Source organism: Myotis myotis, unplaced genomic scaffold (genome assembly GCF_014108235.1).
Source record: "Myotis myotis isolate mMyoMyo1 unplaced genomic scaffold, mMyoMyo1.p scaffold_m19_p_2, whole genome shotgun sequence".
Taxonomy (NCBI): Eukaryota; Metazoa; Chordata; class Mammalia; order Chiroptera; family Vespertilionidae; genus Myotis; species Myotis myotis.
Genome location: NW_023416324.1, coordinates 14461808 through 14473919, shown reverse-complemented (window position 1 = coordinate 14473919; position 12112 = coordinate 14461808). Strand labels below are relative to the sequence as shown.

Genomic DNA, 12112 nt, shown 5'->3' with positions numbered 1-12112 from the left:
TTAATGCTTTGAAACATGAAAATAAGAAAACCCCCAATGTTTACAGCAGTCAGTTGCTTGCGAAAAGAAATCATTCCATTTGTGTAAACAGCAGCATGTGCAAGGTGTACAGTTATGCTCAGGCAACTGGGTGTCATCAGCTACCGCACATATTTCTAGAAGTCCCACCGCTCAGAGAAATATGCTAACCTGTAAAACACCATGAGGACTCAGTTTAACCTATATCCACATGCTGAGAACTCTCCTTTGTAAACTAATTACTTCTCCACTGAAATCATTTCTTTATCAAGGCAAGTACCATTTAGAATTAACATCCTGAGAAACAGAAAATAGCAATGATTGTCACTAAGTTGCCCCATGAACCTGTTCTCCCCCTCACCCCCTAGCCCCAGTACTGAATTCAATTTCTCTTTAAAAGCACACTGTCTTTATCTTGGAGGGGAAAAAAAATTTGTGAATTTGGAGAAAATCCATTTGAAAAGGTTCGAAAATCACCATCCACTTGTAATTGTCAAAATAATGTTTGTTGACAAAATGATCATCAGCTCCTTTTCTGAGTCTGGAGTGGGGCCATAGGGCATGATTTGGGGGTATCGGCTTCAGGCCTCCGTGCCAAGTTGGAGATCTCATCAGAGAAGTAGAAAGCGAAAGATGGGGCGATGTGGTCACCTGCCCGGGCTGCCCGGGGCCGCGGGGACACTGCCTGCTCCCAACTTTGTCAGCCTTGCCCCCCGTGCGTAGGGTCCTCGAGCCTCCGGGCTCAGGCCCGCGACTCCCAAGCCGGAGGGGGACTGGGCCAGCGGAGGCCGGTCGGCCCCCGGGGTGTGCGACGCAGGCTGGGGGGTGCGGGCCGGGAGGGGGCTCGCCGCCCCTCCCCCCGGGGCCCGGCGCTTCCAACGGCGGCGCGGCGGCTCCCCCAGCCCGCGCCCGCCGCTCCCTCCCAGCCCAGCCGGCGGCCCTCGGCCCCGCCCCGCGCCCCCGGGGCGGACCCCGGCGGGCGGGCTGGGCCCCCAGTGCAGCGCTCCACTGGAGAGCCCCCAGCGCGGGCGTGCGGCCTAGTCGGGGTTACATAACGGGGCTGGGACCCTCTGGAGCGGCCGGGGGCCTCGGGGTCCAGGCCGTCGGGGGCGGGGACGCGGCCGCTCACCTGCCGTAGATGCCCTCGGTGATCCGGTTCCGCTTTAGGGGGCGGCGGAGCTTACTGCAGTCGGCGTTCCGCCGCTTCATCCTCCCGCTGGGGGGCCGGGTGCTGCCGCCACCGCCGCCGTCTCTCACCTCCGCCGCCGCCGGCCCGCCCCTCGTCGGGCCTGGACTCTACCCCTGGGGCCGGTCACGCAGACACGGAGCCAGCACCCGGGGGAGGGGGTACGATAGGGAGGGGGGTTCAGAGCCTCCTCCGCCTTCGGAAACAAAGAAATGACAATTCCGGGGCCCGCCCGCCCCAGCACCAGCCAGCCACCTGCCCCGCCTCCTCGGCTCCGACGGACGGCCCTTGGGGCCAATCGAAGGCGCCGCTACGTCGCTGCTGGCCAATCCCAGGGCCTACTGAGGCTAAACGAACTCGAGAACCCGCCTCTTTGAAGGACAGAAAAATGCGCCAATCATTATGGTGTCTGGGCCAGTGCCTGGGCCTATCAGAAAATATTTAAGTAGAGGCTTATAAATAGGCCCTATAAATATAACATCCTATATTATGCCTGGTACCCTTCATTATTACTGGAGTGCGTTTCTCTGTATAACCCATACTAGAGCATACCGTGCTATTTTCATTGTAGGCTATCACAGGCAGCAGTGAGGCCTGGGTTTGGGGCATGTGCTGGTTCTGCGCTGACATGTGCTCCGTCAGTCGCGTCATTATGTAAGGGGCTCGCAGCATCTCTCCCGGCCAGGAGCCTCCAGGGGCAGCGCCGAGGACCTTTCCTGCGGTTCCTGGACCGCTGGGCCAGGCCGGCCGCGTCACTGCGCGATGGGGGTATAAATGACAAAGCAAACCCCACACACAGACACGCGCACACGCACATACCCTGCCAGCTTCCCGCGAGGTGATGACAGCGCGGCGGCCAATCGGAGGAAGCGCAGGGGGCGGGGCCACTTCGGTCCTGCCCCCTGGCGTTACGTCACGGGGGCGGGACCGTGGGTGCGCGCGACGTCGCGCGAGGCTGTTGGTGTGGAGCGTGGGGCGGTGCAGCCGGGGTTCCACGTCCGCAGGGCGGGCTGGGCGGCGGGCTGGGCGGCGGACTGGGCGGCGGGCGGCAGGAGCACCGCCCCTGCTGGACAGAGCCCGCGTCGGCGTAGGAGAAGTGTCTGCTCCGGCCAGGAACCAGGACTGACGAGGCGGGAGATGGCTCGGGGGCGGGCCTGGCCAGGCTCCCGAAGGTGGAGACGTTGGGCTCGCAACTCTTCTCACCTAAGGCTCCTCGTGCGCGATTTTGTGCCAGGCACGGTGCTGGGTGCTTTGCATCTACTATTCATTTGTTCATTATGAGGCAGGATAGTAAAAAAGCCAGGAAAATTCCTTGGCAATGGAATAGGGCAACTGAGACAGACGGTTAAATGGCCAAGCAGTGTACAGCCATCTAGTAAGTCCTATCTTCCCTAAACCAGGGACACTGAAGAGTAAATGGTGCCCTGCTGGGGTGGCTCAGTGGTTGAGTGTTGACCCATGAGCGTTGACCTATGGAGGTCTTGGTTCGATTCCTGGTCAGGGCGCATGCCCCTGTTGTGGGCTCGATCCCTGGGGCGTGCAGGAGGTAGCAACCAATGATTCTCTCTCTCATCCTTGATACTTCTGTTTCCCTCTCTTTCCCTCTCCCTTCTTCTCTGAACTCAATTTAAAAAAATCTTTAAAAAGAGTAAATGGTTTACACTTCTCTTCCCCAACCAAAGGATAAATAGCATAAATCACCATTTGTGCCAACCACACCCAAGGACAGATGAAGTTAAGGAAATAAATCTTTTGGCACATCAGTATAAACCTGATGAATATTGTGAATACACAACGCAATTTACAGATGATGTATTATAGAATTGTACACTTGAAACAATCTTTTTAAAATATATTTTTATTGATATCAGAGTGAGGGAGCGGGAGGGAGACAGAAACATCAATGATGAGAGAGAATCATTGATCAGCTGCCTCCTGCACGCCCCCCATTGGGGACCGAGCCCACAACCCAGGCATGTGCCCTTGGCTGGAATTGAATCCAGGACCCTGTAGTCCACAGGCCAATGCTCTATCCACTGCGCCAAACCAGCCAGGGCGAAACATAATCTTATTAACCAAAGCCACCCAATTAATTTAATACAATTTTTTAAAGTAAAAAAAAATAATAATAATTCTGTTGAGAGCCTTCCCCAAGACCTTCCCTAAACTCCTAGCCTTTAAAAACCCTCAAAAAGAAGGTCCCAGTGTGTGTTCTCCTCCCGGGAGCTTTGCCTTCCCTTCTTTCCCCTCCCTTCTTCCCCATAGGCATGCCTCTCCTAAACTCTACGACCACACCAGACTTGAAACCAGGGGAGCAATGGGCAGTGATAGCTCCTCCCCGGGCTAATTCCCCAAACCTGTCCCCAGGGCCCTGAGACAGAGTTACATGGCCAAGCAGTTTACAGCCACCTCGTAAATGCTATCTTCTCTGACTTCCCAGTGAGCTAAAGCACTGTCCACTCATTTCTTTCCTGTAACATTTCTGGAGAACCAAAGCAGCCCCAACTAGGTCTCTCCTGTTGCTTTTTCTATGCCAAGCCCTTCCTTGTTTCACTGTCCCCAGCTTTAATAAACATTCCCTCAAAGTCACCTGGACTCATGTTATGAAATCTTTCCTGCACCAAGGCAAGAACCCACACACTACCAACTGACCCTAGGCCCGTTCAGGGTCAGGTCCCCTTTCCAGGAACAATTACTCCCCTGCAATGTAGATATGACAAAATCACTACTAGAAAAAAAACCCAGCAAAGTTGGTGTGCTTTTTTTATTTTTCAAATATATTTTTTATTAATCCCCCACTGGGGATTGAGCCCAAAACCTGGGAATGTGCCCTTGACCGGAATCGAACCTGGGACCTTTAGTCTGCAGGTCAACGCTCTATCCACTGGGCCAAACCGGCTAGGGTGGTGTGCTTTTTTTTTAAGAGAAAAAGATGAATGTATATCATTAAAGAAAATGTAAGATGTAGAAAAGTCACTGGAGGGGGGGAAAAACACCCATGCATTGCATCACCTTAACACACCCACTGTCCTGTTAGTATTTTCTATTTTTTCTTTCTTTTCCTGTTTTCTCTATGGCTGATATTACTATTATGTTATTATTATTCAACAGAATAGTGATCATACTAGATACTCAAGTTTGTATTCTGTTCTTTATTTAATACTAGAGGCCTGTTGCACGAAAAGATTCGTACAATAGGGCTTCCCTTCCCCTGGCTGCCAGCACCGGTTTTCCTCCAGCACCGGGGACCCAGACCTTTGCTCTGGCTGGAGCTGCCTTCAGCCTTCGCTCCGCCGCTCCGCACCTTCGTATGCAAATTAACCGCCATCTTTGCTGGCGGTTAATTTGCATATCTTGCCACTTAGCCAATGGGAGGCGTAACGAAGGTACGTTCAATTACCATGTTTGTCTATTATTAGATAGGATAAGCATTTTTAAGTGTCATCATACCCCCTTCCTAGATATTTCTGATGTTTGAAGAATCTATCAAGTGGCTATACCAACTTAACCATTCATAAATAGTGGGACTATTAGGTGGTCTTCCAGCACATTTTTAAAAATTCCAGGAAGTACACGGCATCTTGTTTGCCCTGGGTTGGGTAGACCTCTCCCTCCCTGCCCTGTGATCACTCCTTCAATCAACACCCACTCCAAGGAGGAACAAGTAATTTATACCAAATGCATTGTCCTCAACCACTGCTCTCTGTTACCTTATCCTACTTGCAAATCTTCAAAATATCCTCAGGGCCTGAAAGAGAAAACCCATTTTCTTTATTACAGAGTCCAGAGCTGGCCACAATGGGGACCCTTTCCAGGCCTACCCAGGCAAGCAAGCTTTATCTACTCACTGTCCTCAAACCCACTCCAACCTATCTCCCCGCCTTCCTGCCTTTGCTTTCTCACAGAGCATCTCCATCAGTTCTGCTCTTCATCTGTGGTTTCCCGGGTGAGGCTTACCCATCTGCCTAGGTGAAAAGCTTCTTGGGGATTGGATCCATAGCCTGCAGAGATGAAGTTTGGAAAATGGCAAGAGTACCTGCTTTTTCAGACGAGGATAGAAATTCCAGCTTGGCCACCCACTAGCTTGGGCAAATTACAGAATCTCTCAGAGCCTCTGTTTCCAGTTTGGGATCTTTTAAGGCTTCCAGGATAATGAACTTTCAGGGCCAGACATGCAGTAAGCGACAGCAAGTAATAACTGTTAACAGGGCCCTGTTTTTAATCCCTCGCCTCTACTCCAGCATGTTGATAAAGTGGCACTGGGTGACCAAGGGTAAGCTCGGAGCTCAAACTTTCACCAAGGCTGCCCACCACTGTGAAAGCCACTTTACAGATGAAGAAACAGACTCAGAGATGTTGATCATCTTACCCATAGTCACACAGCAGAGGTAGGATTTGAACCCAGGTTGCCTGACTCTCAAGCTCAAGTTTGTTAAATGAATGAATAATTGACTTAGCCACACTTTACCCAGGTGTGCCCAGAGCAGGCCCATACCCTTGGTGTGGACAAGCTTTCCTGAGAGAGAATGAAGGCACGATGTTCCTCCTTAGTCACTGCCCATGACCAAGGTGAGGAGGGCATGGGAGCTATTCTCATAGAGTCCTGTTTTTACACAAAATGCATGATCACATGTGAAAGCTGCAGTCCCTCTGACTTGAGTCATCACACCAGCCACTCAAACCAGGATGATACAGTCATAGCACCATTTTCCCACCTTCCTTTCTATGACACAGGTGCCAAGCATGCTTACATATTCTTTTTTATAATAACCCTGTGAGGAAAGCAGAGAAGCGCATCTCATTTGACTCCTCCGGAAACGGAGACTGTGAATGGTTTCGGAAAGGGAAGGCGGAATTGCAAAGCAGCTCACAACACAAGCAGTGGCATCAGGTGGACATGAGTGGGGCCCCAGCTCTGCCATTTGCCCGCCGTGTAACTTTGGGGACTCGCTTCATCTCTCTGAGCAGCACTTTCCTCACCTGTAAAATGAAAGTGGTGATGCCTATCCTCACAAGCTTTCGGGGAAGATTAAATGAAACAATGGATGCAAAAGTCTTGGCCCAGAGCTTGGCATTCCAGAAGTGGCAGCTCTTATTCATTCAACAACTATGTATTGAGAATATCTACTATGGACCGAGCAGCAGGTGCTGAAGATTAAACAGTCAAAAGCCCCTGGGGCGTGGATCTGATGGCTGCTGGGAGGAGTGTTTCAGGCAGAGAGAGCAGCGGGTGCACACGTGCTCTTTTCCCACCATTTTATTTTATTTATTTATTCTTCTAAATATATTTTATTGATTTTTTTACAGAGAGGAAGGGAGAGGGATAGAGAGTTTGAAACATCAGTGAGAGAGAAACATCAATCAGCTGCCTCCTGCACACCCCCTACTGGGGATGTGCCCGCAACCAAGGTACATGCCCCTGACCGGAATCGAACCTGGGACCCTTCAGTCCGCAGGCCGACGCTCTATCCGCTGAGCCAAACCGGTTAGGGCCCCACCATTTTATTATGAAAAATGTCAAACAAACACAAAAAAAGTTGAAAGACTGGCTCAGTGAAGTCATTCACCTTCCACCTACTCAACAATAACGTTTAACTCTATTTGTTTGATGACATAGCTGCCCTGGATCCCCTGTGCTTTTTGTTTCCAGGTGACCTGCCTTGAAGATCTGCAGACAACCTGGAACTGTTGTCAGAAACCAGGGGACTTTTGCAAGAGTCAGAGGAGAAGAGAGACAACTCCCCTTTGAACAAACCTGTTGGAAGAGGCCAACTCCAGGCGGGGGTGGGGAGGGGGGGGCTTCCTTTATTAAAGAAAGCTTCTCTGTTCAGCGAGGAGCTTGGCCCTCTTGTCCAGCAGCCAGGCTCTCACTGGGGCTGAATCAGGATGCACAGGTGTTTGGGGTCCCATGGAATCAGCTGCCGTTCACACGGAGCTTGTCAGCTGGGAAACACAACCGTCCGGGGGTTGCAGTCACAGGGGCTGGAAATCTTGTGTTCATCTGGCTGACGTCTGGTGCCCCTGGGCAAGTGGGTCTGACTGCCTGCTTTACAAGCTACTGGCACAGGACCCAGACCAACAGGGGTCACATTCATTTATTCCTCCACACAGCGGAGTCCTTCCTTACAATACCCAGGTCATAGGAAGTGCTGATGGCCAGCAAAAGGCCAGAAATCAGAACCAGGTGATCATGAGGGGAATGGAGACTTTTGATCTCTGATCTCTAGGAGTCAGGGCACCTGCTCCCTTATTTACTGTTGAGGTAGCTGAGGGCTAGGAATCCTATATTCCTAGACTTTAGAAGAAGACTTCGAAGTCATCTGGGCTAGTTAAGTGGCTAAACACTCATGTGCACAAGTCAGACTGCCTGGGTTTAAATCCCAGCTCTCCTACTTACTAGCCCTGTAAACCTGGGCAACTCATTAACCTGTCTGCACCTCAGGTTCCTCACTTGTACTCTATGACTAATAGTTCCCATCGCACAGTGTCATCAACTGAGTCCACACATGTTAAGCACCTAGATCAGTGCCTAGCAATGGTAAACGCTTAGTAAATGTTAGCTCCCGAAAGCATCTAAAATAAAAGTAACCTTCCTTCCTTCCTTCTTTCCTTATGTCATTCTTTCCTTTTCCTCCTCTTCCCTCCCTCCTTTGTTGATGCTTGTTCTATGTTAGACCTTCTGCTAGGCACATGCATGTGGGTCACGGGAGAAATTAGCTGCAGGGTCGGAATTAGAAATCAGTTGGCCTAAATCCCATTTCAGGGACTGTCCACCACTGTGGGATGGGGATGCTGGTGTCTTTCCTCTAAGTGCTCATGCCCCTAGCAGATTCCTAGGCTGCTCTGTGAGGAAGTGACCAGGTCTCCCACCAGGTTTTTACTGGGCCAAAGTCTCCTTTCTTTTCTCCCACCTACCCTTAAAAGATCTGTATATATAAAAGCCTAAGTGACTGTTCAACCAGTAGCTATGACACACACTGACCACCAGGGGGCAGACGCTCAATGCACAGGCATGGAAACATGGAACAGACTGATGAATCTCAGAGGAAAGGGGAGAGTGGGGAGGGCTGGAAGAGATTAACCAAAGATCTTTTATGCATACTAGAGGCCCCTCGGCCTGGTCTGTGGGGATTGGGCCAAATCTGTGCACTGGACCTCCTGCATCCCCCAAGGGGTCCCAGATTTCGAGAGGGCACAGGCAGGGCCAAGGGACCCCACCGGTGCACAAATCTGTGCACCAGGCCTCTAGTTTAGAAATAAGTGGATTTAAATACAGATTCAAATATAAATAACTTCATCTGTGTAACTCTAAGGAGTTAGTTCTCCATGGGGCATATCTATATCCCCCCTAGAGCTCAGTATTATTCCTTGCTTTCATTCATTTATTCATTCATTCTCATTTAATACATTCTATTAGGAGCTCACTAGATGCCCTAGATCAATGGTTCTCAACCTTCCTAATGCTGCGACCCTTTAATACAGTTCCTCATGTTGTGGTGACCTCCAACCATAAAATTATTTTCGTTACTACTTCATAACTGTAATGTTGCTACTGTTATGAATCGCAATGTAAATATCTGATATGCAGGATGTATTTTCATTGTTACAAATTGAACATAATTAAAGCATAGTAATTAATCACAAAAACAATATGTAATTATATATGTGTTTTCCGATGGTCTTAGGTGACCCCTGTGAAAGGGTCATTCGACCCCCAAAGGGGTCGCGACCCACAGGTTGAGAACTGCTGCCCTAGATGAAGTTTTAAAGTACAATTTTGCCAATCTAAAGCTTCCTCTGAGCCTTAGTTTCCTCATTTGTAAAACGGATTGTTGATCCATTCTCTGCCTTTCTTGCAGGACTACGGTGAGGATAAAGTAAAGAAATGAATAAAGGAGGATTCTTATGGTTGGGGGCCGAGTGAATGAATGCCCCCTTTTAAACTGAGCACATCGTCTGCCCTTAGTAGGAATGCAGCAACTACTTGTTGAGTGAATAAATAAATGAATGAATGTTGGAATACATGCATTTCCTCCCCCACCCTGTCATAGTTTCTCTGCTCCCATGTTAACTTCATAGACAGGCCAACAGAGCCAGCCTTGCAGCCGGAGATAAGGCTTTTGGCGGGTGGCTCCCCATCACTCCCTCAAAGGGGTGTGGGGACAGAGGGGTAATGCCGGTGCCCGCAGAACCACGCACAGAGACGCACCCAGGATGGGCTCTAAGTACCCACGGTCTATGCGGTGCTGCCTGCCCCTGTGGACCTTAATACTGGAGGCGGCTCTCATTGTCATCTTCTTCTTTTTCGCCAACTATGACAGCTCCTCAAAGGATCCGAAGATTGTGGTGACTCATGGAGGTGAGTGCCCAGAGGGGAGGTGGTCACAGAGGCAAATAGGGGCGGGGGCAAAGGAGGTCTGTGGTCCTCCAGGAGCCTAAATGGTCCTTTCCACCAAGTCTCCAAGGAAAGGGATTCTCTGATCTTGTTCCACAGGTTGCACAAAGATGCAGCTAACAATGTAGGCATCACCTCTTCTAGGAAGCCTGCCTTGATTTCTCAGAACAGAGTGAGGAGCCTCCGCTTCTGTGTTCCCAGAATTCCCTTTGACAAGTAGTCTTCATCATTCTCTGCTTCCCCCAACTTCTCTCTCCTAGCAGCAGAACTTCACATTGCTGGGTTTTGGGGTTTTGTTATCTTTTCAAGGTCTCTCATGCTCGTTTCTGTATCGACCACCTTTTGGAAGCTTTAGTCTATTGCCCCTTCTCCATCCCCAGCCCTCTTCTCACTTTGAGGCTGAAAAGTCTGCATTCTGTGAGCAAATCCAAAGCCATAAAGTACAGCTGAAAGGGAGTGTAGGATGGTTGTTATTTTATATACAGCTAAAAATATTTACAGATGATGATGAGAGCAACGCAGGTGTCCACAAGACAGGTGTCCACCGTGGTGTGGCTTTTGTTTTTCACAAAAATTGAGATGAGTTTTCAAGCATCTCATGATAATGGACAGATCTCCTTGTGAGGTTCCTGAGACAAAGCTGACCCTTGAGTCTGGTTGAGTCCTTGCTTGTTCCTCAGTGATGCCAAATGACTAGTTCACTGGAAGCAGAGGGAAGGTACTCCTAGGCCCCCAGCAGTGGAAAGTAGGACAAAGAGATGACTTAGAGAGGGAAGCCCCTACACCACTTAATGGGCTGGCACAGGGGGCCCTTACAGGCAAACGAGGCCTGGGCACAGTTCTAATTCATTTCCATTTACTTTAATTCTTCTCAGTCCAAAACAGTGTAATTCAATGCATTCATTCATTCATTCATTCATCCCTCTATTACAACCAGTGTGGGATCCAGGCACATGCTGATTAGAGCTGGTATTTATTGAGCTCTTACTATATACCAGGCACTATTCTAAATGCTTTCACTGAAGCCTCACAATAACCCCAGGAGACAGGCACTCTCACGATCTCTGTTTTTCCTATGGACATTAAGTCATTTGCCCAAGGTCACTCAGCTAGCAATAGCACAGCACATTTCAATTCAGGTAGCTTGGTTTTAGTTTGCATGCACTTAGCCATTATTCTTCATGACCCCATTTTATAGTGGGTTGAGTCACTTCTCATATAACCAATAGGCATTGGGGCTGGTGTTCCAACTTCATTGAATGGCTCCAGGGTCTTTACCCCTATGCTGTGCTGCTAACGTGGATATAAAGTGTCCTCAGACACCTACTTTATATAGACGCACAGAGGAGGGCCCACAACCAAGTGGGAAGATGACTACCCAGCCAGGTCGCGGAGGCTCAGCAGGAGTTAATCATGTGAAAATGGAAGGCGGAGAGCACAGCAGGAATCACTGTGTGTATTGCAGGTTCAATCTCAGTCCTGGTGGGGGCAACCAATGTTTCTCGCTCATACGAATGTTTTCTCTCTCTCTCCCACCCTCCCTTCCCCTTTCCACTCTTTCTAAAAAATAAAATAAAAAAGGAAAAAATATCCTCAGGTGAGGATTGACTAACTAACTAACTAACTAACTAACTAATAAATAAATAAAATTAAGTAAAACTGGAGGTGCTAGTATCTTCCTCCGGCCTCTATGGATTGTCTGAGCCTCTCTGGAGCATCTCCTGAGGTGTGTTCCCTACCCTGATGACAACTGGTCTGGGTAACCTGTGATGAGGCCGATGGGCAAGGGGAGAGAAGGAGAAGCAGAGTCAGAGATTTGAGAGATATTTAGGAGGTAAAATCAGCTGCACTTGGTGAAAATGGAGTTGTCAAAGATGGCTTCAGATGTGTGGTTTGGCAGATGGAGGTGCTAGTTCCTGAGATGACAAGCAAGGGGAAGGGCAGATTGTGGGGCAAATGGATAAGGATATGTTCATTTTAGGCCCGGAGTTTCGGTGCCTATGAGATAATCAAGAAAGGCAGAGTGTATCAGCTATCTGTTGCTGCAGAACAAACCACTCCCAAACTTAGTGGCTTAAAATAGCAACCATTTAATTTGCTCATGACCATGAGCCTGTGTGTTGAGCACCTGGGGCTGGGCTCAGCAATGAGGTTCTTCTGCTGGTTTCACCTGCGGTCACTCATGTAACTCCAGCCTGGAGGATTACCTGGGCAGATAGCCTCGGATGGCCTCATTCACATGTCAGATAGCTAGCTAGTTGGCAGCTAGCCCGGGTGCTGCCAGCAGACGAGCCCCGGAATTCTTCACATGGCAACAGAAGAGTTACTGCAGTAACAGAGGGCAAGCCCCAATGTGCAGGAACTTTTCAAGACTCTGCTTGTATCATGTTTACTAATGTCTCATTTGCCAAAGCAAATCACAAGGCCCAACCCAGGGTGGGAGGGATCTACATTAAAAGGCATGATTCATTGGAGGCATTACTGTAACAATCTGTCACACAGAGCCTGCTCTA

General features: G+C 49.5%; 2 protein-coding genes across 4 annotated transcripts in view; one reads left to right on the top strand and one right to left on the bottom strand.

The window, feature by feature from the left end:
• Positions 1-1227, bottom strand: part of MACO1 (macoilin 1) — a 60593-nt gene extending 59366 nt beyond the window's left edge. Inside the window, exon 1 of the mRNA XM_036348211.1 lies at positions 1148-1227. Coding sequence (XP_036204104.1) covers positions 1148-1227 — 80 coding nt within the window. The remainder of the gene's footprint in view (positions 1-1147) is intronic.
• Positions 1228-9324: 8097 nt separating this feature from the next.
• Positions 9325-12112, top strand: part of RHCE (Rh blood group CcEe antigens) — a 32246-nt gene continuing 29458 nt past the window's right edge. Inside the window, exon 1 of one of the 3 annotated variants that reach the window (XM_036350262.1) lies at positions 9325-9563. In XM_036350262.1, coding sequence (XP_036206155.1) covers positions 9419-9563 — 145 coding nt within the window. In that variant the 5' untranslated portion in view covers positions 9325-9418. The remainder of the gene's footprint in view (positions 9564-12112) is intronic. The other 2 variants (XM_036350263.1, XM_036350261.1) reach the window with 2 other exon arrangements.